General features: G+C 42.3%; 2 protein-coding genes across 3 annotated transcripts; one reads left to right on the top strand and one right to left on the bottom strand.

Moving 5' to 3' along the window:
* The first annotated feature begins 6737 nt into the window (after positions 1 to 6737).
* On the top strand, positions 6738 to 7588 carry LOC308556315 (putative methyl-CpG-binding domain protein 3-like 3). The gene has a single exon (XM_081135467.1). It carries the CDS (start codon positions 6788 to 6790, stop codon positions 7364 to 7366), a length of 579 nt encoding a protein of 192 aa, XP_080991593.1. The 5' UTR covers positions 6738 to 6787; the 3' UTR covers positions 7367 to 7588.
* A 4795-nt stretch (positions 7589 to 12383) lies between these two features.
* Positions 12384 to 24694, bottom strand: LOC308556731 (uncharacterized protein). 2 transcript variants are annotated; one of them, XM_081136244.1, is made up of 5 exons: positions 24544 to 24694; positions 16653 to 16817; positions 16415 to 16541; positions 16168 to 16228; positions 13286 to 15774 (listed from the first exon to the last, which is right to left on the bottom strand). In XM_081136244.1, the coding sequence occupies exons 2-5, from the start codon at positions 16740 to 16742 to the stop codon at positions 14052 to 14054; spliced, it is 2001 nt and encodes a 666-aa protein (XP_080992370.1). In that variant the 5' UTR covers positions 16743 to 16817; positions 24544 to 24694; the 3' UTR covers positions 13286 to 14051. The 2 variants fall into 2 exon arrangements, with proteins under 2 accessions (XP_080992371.1, XP_080992370.1); XM_081136245.1 differs by lacking the exon at positions 16653 to 16817 and having other exon boundaries at positions 12384 to 15774.
* Between the last annotated feature and the right edge of the window lie 302 nt (positions 24695 to 24996).

Here is a 24996-nt window from a genome sequence, read left to right as displayed (position 1 = left end):
GAGCATTTGGTTGCCAGTGCGACCCAGTGTCACCAAAATTGGGAAAGAAAAAGAAAGCTGGCATTTAGGAAAATGTCCCAAATATTCTGATCTTAACACCTTGCTGAGAGGCTACCTGGGCTCCTTCGGGCAGCGAGGTGTTGAATGTAGATCAGTTTTTGCCTGACTCCCTAGAGAGCACTGAAATGCAAATGACTATAATATCCCTAAGATAATTGATTCGTATTTTTAGTGTAGACCTAGAGAAAGAAGGTCTCTACCAAGAAGGACTCCTGGTGGCTTAAATGAGTTCAAATTAACAGCCACCACCAAAAAAAGCCTAGCAGCCATTTCTACCGGAGGGGGGGGGGGGGCTTGTCAGCAAACTGCACCTCAGGGACTGGCCTGCATGGAGCAACGGGCTGCGCCTTCTGCCCTCCAGCCAGCTCTTGGAGAGCAGCTCCAGGAATCTTATTGCAACCAATAGGGCTGAACTTTCCCCATCCAATTGGAGCTGTGCAGCTAAATCCCAGCAGAACTTCACTGACCAATCAGAGTGGCTCCATTCTGACCAATCAGGACAGGGCCTTTTGGGCCAATCAAACTGAAGACTTAGAGTACTGCTAGGATTTGGAGCCCTCATTTGCATGAGGACAGGCCAATCAGGGACCAGGGGCAGGAACTTCTGTTTATATAAACAGTCAGCTCCCCTTAAGCAGAAAGCACCCGTTCCCTTTCCCCCGAAGACTGAAAACTCTTTCTGATGCTGGAGGTGAAAGCAGGGAAGGTGACAGGCGCAGAACAGAACTGTCTGGCTACAGGGGTCTGGGCCCAGGGCCAAGTAACAGTCATGCTGTTTTCACAGCTTTGCTGTATCACGATTGAACTGTTTGCACTGAATAAAGTTTCGTTCTTCGCTGCACCCCAAATTGGGGATTCCTGTTGGCATTGAATTGGCACCAAAGACTGTCAGTTGACATTAGTAACATAAGAAAAACAATGCGCAGCATGTTGCCAAGAGCTGTGGCTGGTTGTAGCCATAGGCTGTCCAACTGCGTGTGAGAGCAACCTGGAGAGACTCGGACAGCTCAGGTTAGCATAATACCTGCAGCTGCCACTCACCTGTCCCGCAGTGTGTGTGCACCTGGAAATTTCTCCCCCCATCAGCTTTATTGTGGTATAAGTGACTAATAAAATTTTTTATATTTAAGGATTACAACATGGTTTGATATATGTACCTTGTACCATATATTTGAAATTTGCTAAAACAGTGAATTAAGTGGTCTCACCTAACACACAAAACTGTAATTGAGATAATGGATGTGTTACTAATGTGCCTGAGAGATTGGATTGAAAACTCTTAAACCACTATTTACTTATATAAACAACTTTCATTGTGATGTAATCCACATACTATTCACTACACCTAAAGTGTACAATTCAAAGTGTACAATTCAATAGTTTGCAGGGTATATGCATATATTTGCAATCATCGCTACAGTCCATTTTTGAACATTTTCATCAACTGAAAAAAGAAAGAAAAACCCTCTCCCCTTTAACTCTAACTCCCAAACATCCAATCTTCTCCCATCACCAGCCCTGGGCAACCCCTAATTTATTTTCTGTCTCTGCAGATTTCCCTATCCGGGCTTTTATGTGAAAGGAATCTTATTATCTATGGCCTTTGTGATTGACTTCATTGATAGAGCATAATTTTTTCAAAGTCATCCATGTTGTAGCATGTACCAATACTTCATTTATTTTTATGGCCAAATACTATTCCATTGAATGGATAAAATACTTGTTATTTATCTATTCACCCATTAATTGGCATTTGTTTGTTTCTACTTTTGGCTACTGTGAATAATGTTGCTATAAACTTTATGTACATGTGTTTGCATTTTTCTTGGGCATATGCCTGTGATAGGAATTGATGAATCATACGGTAATTCTAGGTTTAATTTTCAAGAAACTCCCAGATGGTTTTCCATAGTGGCTGCGCCATTTTATATTGACCACCCGAGTGTAAGGGTTCAAATATCTCCACGTGTCCTTGACAACATTTGTTATCGTCTTACTTTTTGATCCCAGCCATCCTAGTGTTGTTTTGATTGATGACTTTATTTCACTTTAGTCATCACTTTAGCATTTTGTGGATGGCTAGTGATGTCCAACATTTTTTCAAGTGCTCTTGACCCTTTGTCCATCTTTCTTGGAAAAAGGTATATTTAATCCTTTGACATTTTAAAATTCAGTTGTTTCACTTTCTATAATTAAGTTATAATAACTCTTTAGATATTTTGATACAAGTTTCTTGTCAGATAATTTTGCAAAATTCTTCTGTGAGATGTGTTTTCACTCTCTTGCTTTAAAAGTTTACTTGTAAGTGTGGTAATATGTACATACCATAAGATTTACAGTTTCAGTCTGGCCGGTGTGGCTCAGTGGTTGAGTGTCGACCTATGAACCAGGAGGTTGATTCTCGGTCAGGGCACATGCCTGGGTTTCAGGCTCGATCCCCAGTGGCTGAAAAGAACCTAAAATTAATGTAAAATATATTGGAGAAGAAAGAGGCCAAATAAGTAAGAACATGATTTAGAGGTGACATCTAAACGTAAATAAGATAGACATCAACAGAGCACCATTTTTTAAATGCTAAAAGAAAACTCACACAAAAAAATCAAAACACACACACACATAAAACATAAATTGCATGGGAAAATTTTTTTAAATTCATCTTTATTGTTGAAAGTATTACAGATGTACCCCTTTTCCCCCCCATTGATCCCCTCCATCCCATGCCCACCCCACCCAAGCCTTCACTATACTATTGTCTATGTCCTTGGGTTATTTGCATATAAGTTCTTTGGTTAATCTCTCCCCACCCACCCACCCACTCACCCACCCACTCACCCACCCTACCTTCCCTCTAAGATTCCACTGTCTGTTTGCATGGAAACTTTTATGCATAGAAACTTCCATTCCTGTTCTTATAGAATGTAGCCCTAGTGGGTGATAAAAAATAAATGTTGATAGAAACTGCAAATACCACTCCATCCACAAATGCATTACTTTTTGGAAACTATAATAGTATTGAACAATGTCAATAACCCCATATTTTTGTGTTTCTGTGTAAACATTTAGGAATCTGTCAAATACCATGGATAAGAGACGGGATGGCTCATCTGGATTATCTCCTAATTGGCTTATCCACTCCCTTCCTCCATAAAAGGGGAATCACTGGTGGAAGTCACTGCATTTTCCAACAAGCCACAGGCAGTCTGCATCTCAGGAGTGGGTCAGCAGGCAGCTCTGCAGCCATGGGGGAACCCGCATCAGTGTGCATCGCAAACCAGCCTTTTCTGGTGAGTACAGATTCCATATCAACAGCAAGAGTGTCCATTTGTGTACTTTTCCTTTTGTGAAGCCTCTGAAAGTATCTTACTGAACATTGTTTCTTGGGTGTTAATGTTTGTTAAATAACGTTCAAGGTGTACTTTTTTGTATATAAAGCTTCCTTGAGGTAAGAGGCCTGATGTTTTTGTTTTGTGTTGGTTTTGCTTTTTTATTTTTTTTAGAGAGAGAGAAAGGGAGTTGGGGAGAGAGAGAGAGGGAAAGAGTGAGGGAGAGAAACATCAATTGGTTGCTTCCCATCACGGGGATCAAAACCTAGGTATGTGCCCTGACTGGAAATCAAACACACAACCTTTGGGTGTACAGGATGATGCTCCAACCAACTGAGCCACATCAGCCAGGGCTGTTTTGCTCTGTTTTCATTTCTTTATTTTTTTAAATCCTCACCCAAGGATATTTTTTCCATTGCTTTTCAGAGAGAGTGGGAGGGAGAGAGAAACATCGATGTGAGAGGGACATCGATTGGCGTCGGGGCGGGGATCCAGCCTGCAGCACGTCGTGTCCTTGCCTAGAATCAAACCCGAGACCCTCCGGTCCTCAGGCCAACGTTGTAACCGCTGAGCGAAACTGGCCAGGGCGGGTTCGCTTTGCTTTTAACCAACATCAGTCATCACTAGAAATCAGAAGTAGTATTTGCCCCTGCACTGTTTAAATTGTTCCCTTCTCTGGAATTTTTTTTTACATACATGTACTTGGTCTATTAACTTTTCCCTCCAACCCAGATTAAAATCAGCAGGGGCAGTGACTTTGTTAAATTCTCAGTCAAGTTTTAGTACACGACTTGGCATATCACAGATGCTCCATAAATGCGAGGATCATACAACTTTCCCTCCGAGCTGGGACACCTTGGGTAATGGAAGGGGTAGGATTAATTATGGCAGGGTAATAGGAATGCAATGAGATTTATGGTTTCTCCCTTAAAAAGTACCTCTGAAGAGGAATTTAAAAGAAAGGGTGTGCTATGGATTTACATTTTAAATAGATCATTGTGACTCGAGTTTTAAAATGGGTTACAGAGAGAAAGGATTTGAAATCTTAGGCAGTGATAATAATATTGCAGTATAGCACTCCATGTATAATTCTGGTTGAGTAAATTTGCTCGAAATATTTAGAATGTTTTGGAGCTTGAACAATTTCAGTGAGCACCATCTAAGGGCAACGCAGTAAGTGAGTATGGCAGTGGGCCACATTAAGGGCCACATTAGTCCGGCCCGTGTGGTTCAGGGGTTGAGCATCGGGCTACAATCCAGGGGATCTGGGTTCAGCTTCGAGTCAGGGCACACGCCTGGCTCGCAGGCTCCACCCCCAGCGGGGGGCGTGCAGGAGGCAGCCGATCAATGACTCTCATCATTGATGTTTTTCTCTCTCTCCCTCTCCCTTCCTCTCTCTGAAATCAATAAAGACCTATTTAAAAAAAATAAAGTCCACATTAGACTTCTCTTCATGGAGTATCCAGTTTAGTGAGAAAAATAATATGAAAGAAATAGAAAATTATACACATAAAATAAAAATTGAAAAAATTAATACAAAAAGTGTCATTAATTTTTATTGCTAGATCAGGGAAGGTCACTCTCTGTAAATGGTATTTTACAGGAAATATGAAAGATGCTCAAAAATTATTCAAAAACTGAGAATGTTTACACAGATTTAGAAGAGTGGATGGATGGCTCATTGATATGAGTGTGGCATGGCAGGGTGTCCAGAATGACACTGGTTTACACAGGGTATTAGCACTAACAAGAGACTTTAGGGGACACTGAGATAGTGGTGAATTATTTGGGGAACTGGTTGGTTCAGTGGCACCTGATCACTGAGCTGAGTCATCGATATCAGCAGTGGTGTGATGAGTGGGCAGATGGATAGTTGACTCTCAGAGTTGAAGTCAGATTACACTGATTTTATGGGCATCTGTAGTTCATTGATGGTATCTGTAGCCAGAAAAATGAATGAGATGGCCTAGAAATGGTGTGAATGTAGAACAAATGTGAGAGCAGGACTGACTTCTAAGAAGCATCAATTGTGTTAAGTCAGAAGAGCTGAGATTAACAGGGAGGAGTAGGAGGAGAGTTAGGGGGATCAAAATGGTTAATTACAATGGAGGTCTTTGTGCAAAAAAGAAACTCTGTTGAAAATATGGTATTTCTGAGTTGCAGTAAAACCTTGATCTAATGGACTAATTCAGGCGAGGGGGTGTCCGTTAAAGCTGAAAGTCTATTCGTAATAAAGTACGTTTTCCGAATGTGTATGCTTAAAAAATTGACAAATTTGTTTACCTGTTTTTACTTATGTAGACACATTTGTGTAATGAAAATTAAGTATGTGTGAAAAGTTTAATTCATTTATAAGCAAATCTTGGTTAAAAGCATTTTAATATCAACAGGGTGTCAATTTTCACATATGACATATGGACCAGAAATTTTAAATCTGAAGTGTGTTAAATCGAGGCCCACAAAGTTGAGGGTTTACTTTATGAACCAAAGAATATTTGAGTAAAGAAGGGACTGGGGTGTGCAAATGCAAGTGTGTGTTGAGGGTTGAAAGGCGCATACTTTCACTGGGTTAGAGGATACCAGCCTGTGTGGCTGATGCCGGCGAAGGTGGAAAGAGGGCAGCATCCTCTGAGGAAGCTGGTGGGTGAGATGGTCTGGAATTGATTTGGTTTCGTAAAGCCAATTATCTGTAAGCCTCTTGAGATAAAAAGGGGAGGTCTGGGGGAAGTTAAAAGGATTTGGTGGGCTTCGAATTGTTTCTGGAGTCACACCTCTGGCCCTGTAAGACTGTGTTGTAAAACAAGGACAGCACTTTTTATTTATTATTTATTTATTTAAATACCTCAACAATGGCTGATAAATCCGTTCACCCATTTTTTGAATATTTCCTCCCATTTGTGTACATTTTTCTAGCTTGCAGAAAGCTCATAGCTTAGGGGCGCCTCTGAGAGCCATAAAGGCTTTTAGATACATGGAACCTCTGTCCATTTCCCTTGGGAATGGTAAAAAAAAAAAAAAAAGAACCAAAGAAAAATAAATAATAAATAAATAAATAAATAAGTGGTCTGGAATTGAAGCCGGATAATGACTTTGCTTCCTTTGTTCTTGACTCATACCTGCTTGATGTCCCAGGACCCGGCTCTTACCGCGCGGGGCCTGTGCTCGCAGCGCCAGCAGCATCGGGACACTTAGGAATGCAGATTCTTGGGCCCACCCCAGTCCTACTTGGGTTGAGGTTCAGAAAACGGAGCTTCAATAGCTTTTCAGATGCCTGGGATGAACAGATACATTTCTCCAGAAAGAGAGGAGGGTGGAGGATCCAAATAAATCAAAAGTCTTTATCACTCATTTTATTCAAACTTTTAAATTTCATTTTGTTTTTAAAGGGAAAACTCAAAAGGAACATGATATCCCCGACTTCAGCCAAGAAGACACAACTCCTTTCATCCAAGACCAAGCGGCAACGTCGTCGAGAAAGGTCTGCACTTCCTATGAGGCTGACCAACTGCATTTTCAAGAAGCCAGTTACCAGGGTCACTTCCCATCCCGGCAATGTGGTCAGGAGCAGGCGACAGGGGGAGCCCTGGGAGAGGCCCCGGCAAGTCTGTGCGTTCAGGAGGCTGCAGGGACTCCAGCCCTGCAGCAGGGAGGGAGAACTTTTAAGTACTTTGGATGTCACAAATACCATGAAAATAATTGCACCAGAAAGCGCAGGCGAATCCCTGGGCTGTGCTGGTCCTGGGTCTCTACACACCAGCCTGGAGCCCACCACAGCACAATTTTTAGGTTGGGCAGAGATGATCCCAGGAGGTCTCTGTGTCCCACAGCTTCTCTGCAGGCAACCAGTTACCCGTGGAGACATCCAGAGACAGACTCTGAAAGTGAAAAAAGCAAGAGAGAGACTGGCTGTGGCCTTGAGGGCAGACAGGCTGGCCAGGGAGGCAGAGAGAGCCAGGAGCCAAGAAGGGTGTTGTGAAAACTGAAAATTATTTGAAGGTTGTGCTGAAAAAGCCCAGCAGTGTGGCTTTTGGAAAGTGGTTCACTGTGAGAACGCCCTCAGTATACTTGTTTCCTTTCATGTCACTTCTGTTTCTTTCTCTGGACTCTGATGCTTTGTTGTATTAAAATTGTATGTTATTAAACTTTTTTGAGACAAAAATGAAGGAGAGTAGATGGTTTTGTGGGTAAGAGATTGGGCTTCATGGGTCAAGAAAGGAGATCTTGTCCTTGTACACTTCACTTTCTGTTTCCCATGATTTTTATTCACTTTTATATTAAATTCTACAGAGGTAACTTTGAGATTGATCAGTTATATTATTTTCTTATAATACAGTCAAGGAAAAGATGACACCTACTCTCCAGAGATTTCTTTATGGTTAGTTAATTTGATTCCATACAAATCTGATTTTATTAAGCTTGCTTTTATATCCCATTCCAAAATAAATTGTATCTTTTTTTTGTGCCAAATTCTAATTCAGACATAAGACATTAGAATTTAATTAGCACTTATGCTACCTGTTACACCTTTATCTGTTACTAAAAACTACCTGGGTGACTTGTTTAGAGTTAACCTTAGATTCCTAAGAAGGAAATGTTGTCTGGGACCATTTTACCTGGAGAGAACCTTGGCAACTGGCTCATTGCCTTGGCCCTGCCACTAGGTCCTGAGTCAAGAAACTTGTTCACCTGCACACAGCATAGGGCACATCGTAATCTTTCCATTAGCAGGTGATGAATAGTATTTGGTGGAAAAAAGTGTCAAATTACAGAAGCGAGGGAAGATTCTTTCACTAGGTCAAGACAGAAAAGGAGTGATGAGAGTTTGGAATGATCAGGCACTTTCTAGACTTCCTTGAACTTTTGATAGAGCAGTTCTAGCAGAGGTTCTAGGGCAGGGGGATGTCACTTGGCCCTCTCTGGTCCAACAGATTCCAGATACAGGGCCCTTTACGGATCAGGAGGTGGAGCCTTACATGACAGGGCTCTTACATGTCAGACCTGGAGTTCTGAGAAGTGGAGTTGTGTGAGGTCACAGTGTAGGAGCAACTGACAGGCTTTGAGATGACCTGGGAGGAGCGCACAGTGGGTGGACATTGGGGATGGTGAGGCCAACACCTGCAGGTCATTTGTATAGTGCTTGGGCCTGTGCCTGGACATATCTACTCAAGTCATGTTAATATGAGCTGATTTCTTCCCTCATTGAATCTTTTCTTCCCTCTTATTTTCTGTTAAATTATTTTATCTTAAGTTACTTTTAGTTGGGTTTTGCCTCTTATACATTTAAATTATTCCTGAGTGATTCTCAGATGTAGACTATGATTTCAGTGAGTTACACTGAAAAATGAAGGTGTTCAGGTGTGATCATTGGGACCTGATGGCATCCAGCATGGTCAGTGATTTTCAGGACATCCATATGATAAGCCACATGATAATTAGAATTTTAAGACAAAGCGCTATTAGGTTTTGATGGTTTGAGTGAGAATGAGTGGAAAGTTGTACTGATTCAGTTTTTCAACAGCAGCTCCTGGCAGTGCCTGCATTCCTTGGCTTGTGGGAGCATAACTCCATTTTCGGCCTGTGTTTCACATGGTCTGCTTCCCTCCACGACTCTGTGTCTTCTCTTAAGGACCCAGTCATTAGATTTAAGGCCCACCCTAAATCCAGGATGAGTTTCTCTTCATATCTTTAACTAATCACATCTGAAAAGACCCACTGTTTTTTTATCCTCACCTGAGAATATGTTTATTGATTTTAGAGAGGGGGGGAGGAAGGGAGAGAGAGACCTCAATCGGTTGCCTCCTGTATGGACCCCAACCAAGGATTGAACCTGCAACCTTTTTGGTGTACAGGTGACGCTCCAACCAACTGAGCTACCTGGCCAGGGCAAGACCCAGTTTATAAATATATATCAAGTCAGATTCTGAGGTTCTGGGTAGACATGAATTTTTGGCAGACATTTCTCAATCCACTACCTTCTCTCTCAACCGGGGGCAGTGGCTTGGAAGTGACTACCTGGTGCCGGGTGAGACCTGAAGGGGTTGCATCAGCATCAGCTAAACACAGTACACAGACGGCCTTCATGGCTCAGTCAGATCTGAGTGGAAGCAATACTGCAGGGGTGGCTTTTCTCAAAAGTACTTGATTCAATTGATGAAGGTAAAATTGTGATGTTTTTACATTCAAAGAAAGGAGAAATTTTACAAAGTGAAATAAGAATTTTTGAACACCAAACATACAATAAAAAAATATGGGGGTGCCCTGGCCGGTGTGGCTCAGTTGATTGATCGTCTTGTGCATCGAGGGGTGGTGGGTTCAATTCTCAGTCAGGGCACATGCCCAGGTTTCAGGTTTGATCCCCAGTCGAGGTTTGTGCAGTAGGCAACCGATTGATGTTTTTCTCTCTTTAAAAAAAAAATCATGGGGGGAGGGGATAAGAAAATGTCACATTTCAAAATATTTTTTCTCCAATCATGTTAACAAAAATGGCAGAGTTGGGAGCTAAGAGTTAGTCTCTCCACCAAAGCAACCGTTAAGATGGACAAAACTAACAGAATCAACTGCTTCCCACTGTGGAACAGAATCAGAAACTTACAGCACCAAGGGCAGTAATTACTTTTAAAAAATTAGAAGGTTGCTGAATTTGGGTAAGAAAAGCAATGCGGCATTTTGGGGTTGATGCCATTCCCAGCACAGCAGTGGTTGTGAAGGTGGGAGCCCAGGTTCCTTGTGTGGCTCCCTGGAATCAGGAGATGACACTGACCTTGTCCTTTGAGGGCGATTGTGTGACTGAAGGGCAGTGAACTGTCCATTGGCTCACTGAGGCACCAGAGCATAGCTGATATATATTTCTCTTTCTCAGACTGTGCTAACTTTCCAGGTGGTGTCATTATTTGCTAAAAGATTGAAAGACAAATGTTACTTGTAGCTGCCCCGGGCAAGGGATGGTGGAAGCGGCAAGCAAGCAGCCAGACCCACGAACCTGGAAAAACGATGGATGCGGAATAGTTTCTTAGGGAAAGGGGGGATCTGCTGTTAATCTCAGGAATGCAGGAGTTTGGGTATTGCTGCCCATCGTCTACATCCACAGCTGAGCAGCTCCTCAGTGTTTAAGATGTATTAGATGGGGGGGAAAGGGTCAATGGTATCTTCATTCAGTGAGGCCCCCCACCCTCCAGAAAGAAGATAATCCACCCCCTTCTTCCCTATTGTCTCAGCTGTCACTCCTTCCTTTCCTTCAACGCCCTTCTTCTCTTTTTAAAAATACGTTTTATAGCTTCTCGGCCTTTTGGCTAAGATCAAGTGTAAACTATGTTTTTATTGATTTTAGAGAGAGAAGAAGAGCAAGGGAGGGAAACATCGATGGGCTGCCTCCTGCATGGCCCCTACTGGGGATGGAGCCCACAACCCGGGCATGTGCCTGACCGGGGATCAAACTGGAGACCTCGGTGAATGGTCAGAGCTCAGCCAACTGAGTCACACCAGCCAGGGCAATGCCCTTATTTTCTACTAAGAAACCACACTTGTCTCACCTAATCATCTCTTTCCCCACAAAAACGTAAGTGCCGGGAGCGCAAGAACTTCCTTCATGCCTGTACCTCACAGCCTGCTGTGCCTGCACTGGGTCTGTTTCTTCTTGGTAGGTTGTGTTTCTAGGAATTTGTCCATTTCTTCCAGGTTATCCAATTTGCTTGCCTATAAATGTTCATAATAGTCCCTATTTATCTCTTTTTATTAGGCATTCATTGCAATATGTTCTCTTTCATTTCTGATTTTTATGTACTTGAGTCTTCTCAATTTTTTTGAGTCAGGTAAGAGTTTGTCAATTTTGCTTATTATTTCAAAAAACTAACACAGCTGTGATACTTTTAATTGTTTTTCTATATTTTATTTAACTTCTGCTCTAATCTTTATTATTTCCTTTTACTAACTTAAGGTTTAGTTTCTTGTTCTTTTGCTAGTTTCTTGAGGTGTAAATTTAGCTTGTTATTTTGATATTTTTTAAATATAGGTGTTAATGGTATAAAACTCCCCTTTTACTTCTTGATGCTTCATCCCACAAGTTTTCATAAATTGTGCTATAATTTTTTTATTGTCTCAAAATAGTATTTTTAAAATTCTCCTTTGTCTTACTTTTTGGCCTATTGGTTGTCCAAGAGCACGAGGAGCTGCAGTCATTGCAAGGTCAAGTCTTATCCTGATGAAAAAAGATGTCACACACCACCTTCGTCAAAGGCACTCAGTGACTAAGACGGACCAAGACAAAAATATATTTTAGCCCGGCTGGGCGTGGCTCAGCGGTTGAGCGTCGACCTAGGATCCAGGCGATTGGGGTTCGATTCCCGGTCAGGGCACATGCCCGGGTTGCGGGCTCGATCAATGACTCTCTCATCATTGATGTTTCTCTCTCTCTCTCGCCCTCACCTTCCTCTCTCTGAAATCAATAAAGATATATTTAAAAATAAATAAATAAATAAATAAATATTTTATAACCATGTCTCACAAAATGGCAAAAGTGACAATTCCAATTTATAAAAGTGACCAATATTGCCCTCTTCTTACTAATGTGACTCACTGGGGCTTCTTACAAATGAAGTGTAGCTCCACTACATTGCCTTCTAAAAAATAAGGTTTATGATGACCAATAACATAATACGTTTACCCCCTTAGAGCCTTGAATAGCCATAATATCGTCTATCACAGGCCAAACCCGACACAAGTCCTGATCAACCCTTCCCGTTACACAGCACACTCATGTGTACTTTGTGGTTCTTCTTACTGTTAGAATTCATTACACCCTCTCTTTGACTACAGCCTTGATCAGACAGGCCACTGGCAAGAGAGCAAGAAAAAAACCACTATTTACAGTTTTGGTATTAAGACTGAATGGCATTAGAGTCATGACAAAAATTGTAACTATAAAAAAAATATAACAAAATATGCCTTAGGAAAAATTACCAGAACATGAATGCACATAATAAAATTAACCCGTATGATATAATTATTAATGAAGAGAATCACAAAGTTTATTTGAAAATCCATAATTATTATGAGACATTTTAAGATATCTTCTCAGGAAATAAAAAACACAGTATTTGTTAGCATACAAGAGCTTAGAAAACAGTTTAAAAAATGCTTTTATGAAACAACTACAGAAGTGTTCATTTGACCAGAAAATACATGTACCTTTAATCACACACAAACATGATTGAAAACATATTGAAGGATTACATGTAGCTTCAAGTAACAGGCAACACCCAGTCTTTCTGACAGGTGTCATTCTTTTGACAGCACCATTGTGGATGCCATGGTGAATAAGAAAAACATACTGAATGGCAGTTAACGACAGAAGGTGTTTCCTGTACAAATTAGACTCTATACAGATATAATCTAGAGAAGAGGGGAATCAGACATAAGCATGAAAGTCTGATCCGTTTCCTGGTGGACACAAGAGGGCTCACAGAAAAACCCACTCTGATGGATCTTTGATGTGGATCTTGTGAAGACATCAGTGGAAACCTACGCTTCTCAGAAAATGTGTATCAGACAGTTGGTGGTGGTTTCGAGGATAGTCTTGACTGGAAGGTCAAACAATCCAGATGACGGGCTGGCAGATTTTGCCTTTGGAGTGCCTATGTCTGTTCGTCTGTGTGAATGTTGGCTCTAAAACCTGACTAATGCCTTCTTCGTTTCTGCTTCCAAATCTCATGCAAGTGAGGCTACAAGAGAGTTCTAACATGGCCCATAAAGGAGATGAACTCTGGGTCAAGGCCCTGACATTATCCAACGGGAGGGAAAATCTTCAGCTCTTGATTTTGTCGTCCTATCACAGGTCCCTCTTCTTAATTCAAAGTCTATTCACCAAACATCAGTCCAAAGGAAGAACAAAAAGCAAAGGTCTAAATATGAAAATAATTCACATGTAACTATATCCTTTCCTAAAATTGCCACACATAAAATTTATTCCAACTATTTATTAGCATGGAAAATAGAAAAAGGCTCCTATACTTATCATCCCCAAAAAGGAGCTTTTTCAGAGGGAAAGGTAGAATATATATAATGGACTGCCTCAGGCCACTAGGAAAACCCAAATACCAAACTGTCATTTTTCAATGACCCTGTACAACAGAACAAATAAAACATTATAAAAAGATATTTAACCTAACTGCATATGAAAAATAGACTTCAATTCACCCATGTATCTAACAAGCTTCAAAAGAGAGAAAATATTAAATATTTTAAGAAAAAAGTACTACCTATCAATTTTATGTACTATTGTTGAAAGGCTCATTATTATCTCATGTGAGTATTCATTTCTGAAAGTAATTAGGAGAAATCCACAGCCCAATGATGAAGTATAGAAAGGGGTTCAAAAAGCACAATATATTTACAACATTAATGAGAACTTTCATGTTGAAAAGTCTCTGGCACATTATACATGGATTACTTTCTATCAAACTTTCTCACATTACTTACATTTTAATTTCTTTATTTTTTATTTTTTTGGAGGGAATTTTCACTTGTAAGAATGTGGACCAATTCAAATCTTTCCCAAACTGTTTACATTCAAGAGTTTTTATCCAGTGAGTCCTTTCATGCTTTTGAAAGAAACTGAGGTAACTGAAACCTTTCCCAAATTTTGCACATTAATGTTTTCTTCAGTATGCATGTTCACGTTTTGAAAGGTTGTGTGATAAATGAAGACTTTTCCAACTTGCTTACATATATAGCGTTCTCTCCAGTGTGAGTTCTTTCATGTTTTCGAAGATAACGAAGACAAGTAAATGCTTTACTACATTTTTTACATACATAGGGTTTCTCTCCAGTATGACTCCTTTCATGTGTCTGAAAACTTTGATAACATTTGAAGGCCTTCCCACATTCCTTACACGCATATGGTTTGTCTCCAGTATGAGTTTTTTCATGTGTTTGTAAGGAACTGGGATCTCTGTAGGCTTTACCACATTCCTTACATTCAAAGGGTTTCTCTCCAGTGTGGTTTCTTTCATGTTTCTGAAGATCACTGGGATACCTAAATGCTTTACTACATTTTTTACATTTATAGGGTTTCTTTCCAGTGTGATTTATTTCATGTTTTCTAAGATAATGGAGACAGCTAAATGCTTTACTACATTTTTTACATACATATGGTTTCTCTCCAGTGTGATTACTTTCATGTGTTTGGAAGCTTTGATAACATCTGTAGGATTTCCCACACTCCTTACATTCATAAGGTTTCTCTCCAGTGTGAATTCTTTCATGTATTCGTAATGAACTGAGGTATCTATAGGCTTTCCCACATTCCTTACATCCATAGGATTTCTCTCCAGTATGTGTTCTTTTGTGATATCGAAGAGAACTGGGATAACCAAATGTCTTGCTGCATATTTTACATTCGTAGGGTTTCTCTCCAGTGTGGTTTCTTTCATGTATTTGGACACACTGATGAGAACTGAAAGCTTTGCCACATTCCTTACATTCATAGGGTTTCTCTCCAATATGAGTTCTCTGATGTGTTTGTAAGGAACTGGGATCCCTGTAGGCTTTACCACATTCCATACATTCAAAGGGTTTCTCTCCAGTGTGGTTTCTTTCATGTTTCTGAAGATCACTGGGATACCTAAATGCTTTACTACATATTTTACATTCATAGGGTTTCTTTCCAGTGTGATTTCTTTCATGTTTTCGAAGATAACGGAGGCAACTAAATGTTTTACCACATTGCTTACACACATATGGTTTCACTTCTCTGTGATTTCTTTCATGTCTTCGAAAACTTTGATAACATATGAAGGCTTTTCGACATTCCTTACATTCATAGGGCTTCTCTCCAGTAAATTTACTTTCATGTCTTCTATAATTTTGATAATATCTGAAGGTTTTTCCACACTCCTTACATTCATAGGGTTTCTCTCCAGTGTGAACTTTTTCATGACGTCGAAGAGAACTGAGACAACTGAATGCTTTACCACACTGTTTACATTTATAAGGTTTTTCTCCAGTGTGGGATCTTTCATGTATTTGAAGTGAAGTTGAAGAACTAAAGGTTTTCCCACATTCCTTACATTGATAGGCTTTTTCTCCATTGTGATTTCTTTCATGTTTGTCAAAACACTGGGGATAACTGAAGGCTCTCCCACATACATCGTAATTATACAGCTTGTCTCCGTAATTTTGATACTCATATGGCTTGTTTTCAGTGTGACATCTGATGTGCATATTATGGGATGGATGATGCATGAAGACTTTTCCACATATACTGTATTCCCAAGGTTTTACTCCAGGAAGAGTTTTCTTCTTCGAATTGAGATTTGAAATAAGGCTGAAGTTTTCCCCACATTGACTACTCTTTTTCCCTTCACAGAGTCTCTCTAATATTGGATTTCTGGAAAAACTGAGAAGCATATTACTAATTATTTTTTAATTAATGATTTTTAAATTATTAGTAGAATATTTTAACTATAATCTCATGATTAAAAGCAAAATTTTAGGTTTTCCCCTTGTCTGAATGAATGATTAGAAACAATGTACTGAATGCTTTGCAAGAGGAATGTGCCTTTGCTACTATCAAAACAGTGGTAGGCATGTAAAGGTATCAACACTCTTTCCAATTAAATTACTTTTCAAGCACTGACCATCTTTGTCATATATAAAAAAGTAATTTGGTGGAAATTTTCTGAGAAGTAATAAATTTGAAGCAGAAGTTATTTTGGTTGCTTCTTTTTAAATTTGGTAGCATAACAGGTTTCTCACAAAGATCGTGCTTTTTATTCTGAGTGTGACTCACCTCTGATTTCTCCTTTGGTTTTTGTACTGATCTTCAGTGTCATAATCTTCCCATTTCTTTCCTAAAATGCAGACCCAGAAAATTGATTCCAAACTATTAGAAATTGTAGAAAAATTATTAGATTCTGGTTGTATGATGAGCTCTGACCATGCCAGTTTATTTACCAATGTCCTTTCTTCCCACATTCCATATCTTAGAACAACTCTGGCTGTCCTCTAACAAAGTGAAGGTAACTTGTCATCCTTACCTATGGAGGCCAGGTTCCTAAAGGTTTCCCGCATCACGTCTCTGTAGAGTTTCTTTTGTGGAGAATCCAATAAAGCCCACTCCTCCAGACTGAAGTTCACAGCCACATCCTCAAAGGCCACTGAGTCCTAAAACATCCCAATGTGTATATATTAGGATGCGTGAGACTGACAGCACTGGACACCCTGACTCCACTTAGAGGAAGGCTACTTATGATTCTGTTGTCTCCAAACATTTACCTGTGATTTGATGAGAAACTCATTCTCTGTCCACACTTGCTTCCTCATAAATTTACCAGCATCAGGAACACATGGACATTGTTTACGCATTGTTACTGTAATCGAATTACACCTTGCTTTTTTCTAATGGTAGAGTTCAGAGAATGTTTGGAAATGACAGGATTGCTGTTCAAATGAAACAAATATTATCATTTTAAGACCATCAATTCCTTGTGAGAAACACTTTCACCTCCTTACTCACTGCCTGCCATTTACAGCACTCCATGAGGCAGATGTTAACATCTGCAATGAGGTGTCAATGAATAAAAACACAGTGAAGAATGACAAGCTTTCTGTTCTAGTTCCATCACCAAACATGAGAGTTCAGGAGGCCTGTGGAAACCCAGTGCTTAACAAAGCTCAGCTGGCCATGTTGTCCTAAATTCCTCCAGGACATTAGAAGTAACCGTGTGCAGCTGGCTGAACGGAAATATTCTTGTAGAGAAGCACTGCTCTTACCTTGAGTAATATTTTTCACAGGCTCACTTCTTCCTTTCTCTTTCTGTCTGATTTCATGGTCTAAAAAGTTATTTAAAACTTAGAGCCCAGGCACACAAAGAAGGCATGATAACTCACACGACAAAATCCCTATACTACTGTGCCACAGGCTGCTTCCAGTCCATTTTTGGCACACACACTGAGAAAGTGATGTGCCAGGAGAGCTCTTCCAGCAGGGTCACTACCGTCTGTCCTGGGTGCTGCTGACACTGAGGAACAGGTTCAGAGCTTCAGGCTGCTAGGGAATCCACTGACACCCACAATAATGAGCCTGCTCCTGATTACAAAACATGTAAAGGTTGCAGCAGTGATTTCCTCCAAAAGAACACACCGCATCCATTCTCCGATCCTCTCCAGACGCTGCCCTCCCTTCTGTCATTTCCAAGCTCCAGGGGGAGTAAAGGAACATGAGAGCGCAACCCTTGACCGTGGAATCCCTCAGCTGGTGAACAGCACACACAGCCTGTAGGGTGTGAAAGGGTTTGTTACGGTCACAACTGAGCTGTCTGGCTAGAGGGAGGCGGGCCTCTCAGGAGGCCATTAAAGAGCCTTGAGAGATGCGTGGAGATGGCGCATGGACAGGTCTCAGGAGGCTCCAGGGTGAGCGGGTGTGAGAGTTCACACACAGGGCAGGAGCTGGCGAGGTGTCAATTCCCCGCCACAGGAGGGCACGCGAAGGCCTCCTTATCGCCTTGGACAGCCGCGGGCACGGGCAAAGCAGCGGGAATGAGGCTGCAAAGCTGGCAGCAGCCCTGGGGAACTGGAGCAGGAGCTACGGGGGTTCTGGTCTGGCATTTAAGTAACTTAGAGGCTGTCATTCCCAAACTCACAGGAAAAAAGCTAAAAAAGTTGCAATGAACTTCCTTTCTTAGCTCTGTTAGAGCATTTGGTTGACAGTGTGACCCAGTGTCACCAAAATTGGGAAAGAAAAAGTAAGCTGGCATTTAGGAAAATGTCCCAAATATTCTGATCTTAACCCCTTGCTGAGAGGCTACCTGAAGCCAGGACTCGCCTGTGCGGCGGCTCCTTCGGGCAGCGAGGTGTTTAAAGGAACCTAAGGCGCAGACACGAGTTATCTCGTGAGCAGTCAGCCAGGCTCGGAAACACGTGCACACTCGGGCCGGGTGGGCATCAACCTCGCCCGCACTCTCAGGGAACATCTATTCCAGCAAATTCTAATGCAAAGAAAAACGAACAACAAAAAATCAAAAAACGGGAGACAATAACCATAATCCCTAAGTATCTGCTTCAAACAGAAGGTTAAATACACGTGATGGAAACACCCGAAGAACATACAAGACAGAGAGGCGCGTAAGAGACCAGGGGAAACCAGTCAAGCGACAGTCCCGGAGATTTGCTCAGTTAGTGAGACGGCCGCTGGAGATCCAGGCGGTGGGACAGCACGAGGCCTGAAGAGCAAAGAAGGGGACACCCAAGTGTCTCATGTTCAACCAGACAAAAGTCAAAGACAGAGGATAACGTGAAAGAAGCGAGGGGAAACACCTCAGTTACAGAGAAACAAAAGCTAGAATTAAATCAAACTTCGTTTCAGAAACCATGCAAGCAAGAAGAGAGTGGAGTAAATATTTAAAGTTGTGAAAGAAAACATAGCCTAAAGTTGTGAATCAGGATAAACTTATCTTTCAAAATTAAAGAAATATGGGCTTTCTTAGGCAAAAATTGAGGAAATTTGTCACTAGTACACCTACTTTGACTAAAACGTTCAAAAATTCACCAGAAAGATTGTAAATGGTAAATGTGAATAGAAAAAAATAAATGAAGATAAAATACCTTTTGTGTTTGTTGCCCTATAATATATAACATTTTGTTTACAATATTAGAAATTGCATTTCAAAACCCATGTTTCAGAGGCTCAGAAGCCAAGGAGTCCCCTTTTATCATTTTCGTTATGCAAATTCTTTTAGAATACTTTGGATTTCTAATTGGGTCATATTGTGGACCTTTTTTTAAATACCCATTTTCTCCTGTGCCCTCTCGTGTCCTTTCCTATTTTGTATTTTATGTCACTGTGTAAACTTCAGGTAAGTGGGGTCCTCGCTACCCTTGTATTTGTAAATTTTTCTTCCAGAGGACCTCAAATCAATGCCTTTAGGGCTAGAGGCCTCCCCACAGAAATTGCTGCTATATAGGATTTACAGACCCTGGGCTTAAGTCTGGTTTCAACTAATCCCTTTGCTGTGCCACAGTGAGACTGTGGATGTTGTCCCAATATCTCGGATCTCAGAGGGTCAGGATCAGTGTTGCAGTAGAGGCAGGCGCAGCAGCAGCAGAGGTATTTAAGGGTCCTGGGGAGCCCTCTGGTATTAGGCAAGTGGACTCAGCTTCACACTTATGGGCTGCCTTATCCTGTCTTTCTCTCTGAAATACTTGCTCTTTAGGGACTGACCATCTGATGGGCTCACCTCCTTCATGGGGTATACCCATTCTTGTACCCCCCTAGACCCACCCTACTGTGATGTGACCCCAGCCTCATTCACACCTTCATGCTAAAGACACAAACAGGTTCCAGCTAAGACATCAACCCCAGGACCATTTTAAGGAGGGTCCCATTCCCACACTCCTGCCCCCAAAGAATGAGAAACTAACTAAACGGTCAACCCAGAGTCCTCTGCGTACAGAACTAAGGCCCGGTGGAGGCCACAATGCAACACAGGGCAGCACAGGCCGCAGGAGGGGCTCCCCAGCAAGCAGCAGCTCAGAGCAGGAGCCTCCAGGTTCTTACGGGCCTGACAGACCAGGACACGGGAAAAAGGGAGGGGTGAGGCCTAAGTTTCTGAAGGCAAATATCAAACGCGTGGAGCCAGGCACTCATGACAGGGACAAACACAAGTAGGAGAAATAGGCGTTTACTCTGACTTGTTTTTATATAAAGACATATCAACAGGATGAGCAAGAATCATCAAAACTGGTCATTTGCGAATGGGGGGAGCTAGAGCACAGCAGTGCAGCAGGATGTGCAGGCAGCGACCTTCTTAAACCCGCTTCCTCTCCGGCATTTCTAAACACGTTCCCATTCATTATTATTATCATTATTTTAATCCTCACTGGATATTTTTCCATTGCTTTTCAGAAAGAGTAGAAGGGGGAGGGGACGAAAGAGAGAGAGAGGGAGGGAGGGAGAGAAACGATATGAAAGAGACACATCGATTGGTTGCCTCCTGCACGCGCCCCAGGGGCCAGGGACTGAGCCTGCAACCAAGCGAGGTACGTGCCCTTGGCGGGAATTGAACCTGGGACCCTTCAGTCTTCAGGTCAACTCTCTAACCACTGAGCCAAACTGGCTGGGGCCCCATTCATTATTAATTTAAAACAAGAAAAGAAAATTATATACACCGTATTTCCTATGATTAATCATCATTATTAATTTTGCTTCTTAAAATTAATTGTTTTTAACTTTTCTATATAGGAAACCACTCCAAAATTTAAGCTTTTAAAAAGTAAATGAGCCCGGCCGGGTGTGGCTCAGCGGTTGAGTGTCGACCTAGGATTCAGGCGATTGGGGTTCGATTCCCGGTCAGGGCACATGCCCAGGTTGGGGGCTCGATCCCCAGTTGGGGACGTGCAGGAGGCAGCTGATCAATGACTCTCTCATCATTGATGTTTATCTCTCTCTCTCCCTTCCTCTCTCTGAAATCAATAAAGATATATTTTTTAAAAAAGTAAATGATATAAAACTAGAGTATAAAAAATTTACAAACCCCTTTCTAACTAAAAAATACCCCACAACCCAAGGGGAATTATAATGCTTTTTCATCAACTATATTTCACTTCCTGGATAATTTTAAGAATGAATAACATAGTAAATGCATTAAGGGTTTGGTTAGCCCTATGCTGGAAATTTCAAAAATTTACATAAGCATTGTTTTTAAATATATTTTTACTGATTTCAGAGAGAGGAAGGGAGAGGGAGAGAGAGATAGAAACATCAATGATGAGAGAATCATTGATCAGCTGCCTCCTGCATGCCTCCCACTGGGGATTGAGCCTGTAACCCGGGCATGTGCCCTGACCTGGAATCGAACCTCGATCTCCTGGGTCATAGGTCGATGCTCAACCGCTGAGCCATGTTGGCCGGGCAAAAAATTTACATAAGCTTTGATATGTTTCCTCATATCAATGAAAATCAAAATCCAATTGTTTTCCTCCAATCCATTAAAATAAAAGTTTATTTACTTTAAGAATAGTACAGCTTTTTACGTGTCAAAGTTTTCTAGGGACAGGCACATACAAAACTGACCTAAAAATGGAAAATAGACCTTAGAACTTAAAAACACCTATCTCATATCTATACATGTTCTCTTGCCTGAATGTAAACAAAATTTTATTTTGTTCTGCACAATCAATCTGGCCTTATTGGCATCATTTCCCTCAATCAAGTTACATTTTAAAAGCCCAGGTGCTGCCCGGCCGGGCGTGGCTCAGCAGTTGAGCTTCAACCTGGGATCCAGGAAATTGGGGTTCAACTCCCGGTCAGGGCACATGCCCAGGAATTGTGGGCTCGATCAATGATTCTCTCATTGATGTTTCTATCTCTCTCTCTCCCTCTCCTTTCCTCTCTCTGAAATCAATAAAGATATATTTTTAAAAAAATAAATAAATAAAATAAAAGCCCAGGTGCTAATGGAAATGAGAATCAAAGGGCTGCAATATTCAAGGGAAAAAGGGATACAATGAAAACAGCAATATTGGAATCAAAACAGAGAAACAGCCTGCTTCCTTACAGTTAAGTTAAAGACCCACATTGAGAACGTAGAATACAATCACAAACTTGGAGTCTAGACAGCCCTGACTGAGACAGAGCCCCTAGAGTGGGAAGGATGGGAGGGACACCTGGACAGCCCCAAGAATAAACGCTGGAGCTCCGCACGCCCCCCTCTCCTGTAAGCATGAAAGTGCTCCCTCCCCCAGGCTTCCATTCTTACAAGTGAGGAAACCCTCAGCCTCATTCAGTTCAAGGTCCTGAACCAAATGAACTCCCCAATTCATCAAACCTCTGTCCAGGAGTCAGAACGCCTGATCTTCAGACTTTCTCCATGTGCAAAAATTACACTCTCAGCGCACCTACTCAAGCCTCAAAACTCAAACCTAAGGTCTAAAAATATCTAGGCCTAAGAAACTATAACCTCAACCCTGGCCAGTGTGGCTCAGTGGATTGGAGCGTCCCGTGCACCAGAAGGTCATGGGTTCGATTCCAGTCAGGACACTACCTGGGTTGCAGGTTGGATCCCCGGCTCTGGTTGGGGCACGTGTGGGAGGCAACCAATCCATGTTTCTCTCTCACATCGATCTCTGTCTCTCTCTTCCTCCCTCTCCCCCTTCCACTCTCTAAAAATCAATGGAAAAATATCCTCGGTGATGATTAAAAACAAAACAACAAAAAAGAAACTATAACCTCAAAAAGGGTATCATCACCCTCCCCCCGCCCCCCAACCTCATGTGCCCATTACATCCCCAGTTTTCCAGGGCTGTAGCTTCTCTCAGTGTACAGGCACCTTCCATAGTGGGTGTGAGCAGGCAGGACGGCTGCAAGAGCGGGGTGTGGGGGGTGGCAGGGGGTTCCCAGGAAGATTTACTGGGTCTTCAAGAACTTCCTAGGCTCAAGGAAGTCTTAGTTTGCATCACTAACCACAGGCCTCTAACCCCCACTGGAGATGCTTTGGATCACTATTGATATTTTAAACAACAAAAGCCCAGTGTTTAAACAATCCACCTAAATCACATAAACCCAGCCTTAGATGGAAAGGAAGGAAGAAAACTGTAAGGGTAAAGACTAGTTCAATGAGAAAATTTCTAATGCCTATTACTTTCAGAAAAAAAGGCAGATAATTGCATTTCCAGGGAAAACAACTGGTTTGAAAATGATTAATCATACTTGACAAACACTTCTACTCTGCAAGTCTAAACCCTGCAATTTGATTTTAAAACACCCAAAAGTTAAACAAACAAAAACAGACCTAAGAAACTTACTACACATGCTTAGGGGAAGAAAGAGTGAAAGAAGAATTCTATACAAATGGAACGTAATAATGGAATTTTTTTCCTGAAATTCACCTCTTTCTTGTCTGTTTGAAAATATTTTCTATTGTGTTTCAAGCTCTATTGACATTTTATCCCTATTGAAAAATGAAGACTTAATCAATGCATCTTCTCAAGGTGACAAACCCTGGGAGCGGCAGTGTGACTGTACATGTCACCCAGTCAAGTTTCCAAAGAGGAACTTCCATCCAAAGAATTTCTCATAGAATGTCTGTGCCCAGGGAAGGTCCTGGAGAGAGAGGAATGGGGATTTCAAGCAATCTGATTTCAAGGATTTCAAGTTTTCCCTGTGGTTGTTCTCGGCTTTCCTCTCATGTAAAATGTCCATAAGCAAAAAAATATATTTTTAAAGTTATAGGGACTTGACCCAGAAAGAGCTAGGTTGGAGACACAAGGTTGTGGATGTGAGACGCTGCTCCCCAAACATTTGGAAAACTCAAGAGGAAACAGTCCTCCTGGGGACACAGAAAGGACTAGTGTCAAGAACCGTTCCTGAAGAAAAATTTTTATTACAGTTTATTTGATCCAGAGGATATGCCTAAAAGCAAGATCTCCACCGACTGAGAAAATGCTTCTTGCAGTTCTCTTCCAGTTTGCAGTTTCTTTTATGCATTTGGAATTCAGGAGGGGACCTAGGAAGACTGCATGCCTGTGGGAGAAAGCAAGTGGGGATTGGGTTACAGGATACTTAAAAGATTATGTGCTCCCTTGAGGGCAGTTATGGTTCCAAGATGTCTGAAAAAGAGGCATTTCAAAGGTGTGTGAGCCTAGATGCACAAGAACAATGGACAGGGCTCGCTTGAGGCGAAGATAAACGTTTTGTTAAAGGAACTGAGCGCTGGGGCGTGACTACCTACCATGACCTGTCTAGTTGGAATGTACGATCTGATCACGCCGTTAGGTTACTTTCGGTTAGATTTATTATAGCGCCCTTTTCCTCCACACTGGAGACCCCACTGACCGAGCTCCTTCACAAATGAACCCCACAGACCGAGTCACAACTGTCCCCTGCTGACCCTCCCCGTGGTCACTGCGCCACCTGGGGAGACGCGGGGCCGCGGGCGCGGAGAGGCTCCGGGGCTGAAGTCGCGGCGCAGTGACGGGACAGGACCCCCGGGGTCCCCGCTGCCGGCCCAGCACCCATGCCGGGTGCCGGGGGGAACAAGGTCCGAGCACCACCCCAATGGACTCGGGTCCTCAGACTCCGAGGTGACGGGGTGAGGCCGGTCGGAGCACAGCCGGTTTCAACCGGTTCAAACCAGCCCCTCCTCCTGTCTGCACCCGGCCGCACACTCACCATTGCTGGGCTTCCTGGGTCTCGCTGAGTCCTTCCTACAACTCCCAGGACCGGTGCAGATCACAGCGCGACACACGCCGCAGGGGACCCGCTGGGGAACCCGAAGGGCGGGCCACGCTGGAGCCCAAGCGCTCCTGCAGCCGCGAGGGATGCCCCGCCCACTTGCCCCAGCGCGCTCCTGATTGGGCAGGTGCAAGGCTGAGTGGCAGCGCGGGAGAGCGGCGGCTCCGCCGAGGCAGCCTCCCCTGTGAATGGGAAGCTGCCCCAGCTTCGGACTTTGCATAAACAGAATTTTTTCTGCCCCTGGGCTGCTCGTATTATTTCTGCCCAGCTCTTTGTGAAGGGGAGGGCACAGGTGTGCACAGGGAATCCTGATTTAGTTTCTAGATGGAGCAGTTAAGTACACACAAAAAGGTGCCCAGGCCAGGCCACACTGGACAAGAGGGTCTTATG

Source organism: Miniopterus schreibersii (genome assembly GCF_964146895.1).
Source record: "Miniopterus schreibersii genome assembly, chromosome: 4".
Lineage (NCBI taxonomy): Eukaryota > Metazoa > Chordata > Mammalia > Chiroptera > Miniopteridae > Miniopterus > Miniopterus schreibersii.
The sequence above is the reverse complement of the archived record's forward strand: the minus strand, read 5'-3'. Positions and strand labels throughout refer to the sequence as shown.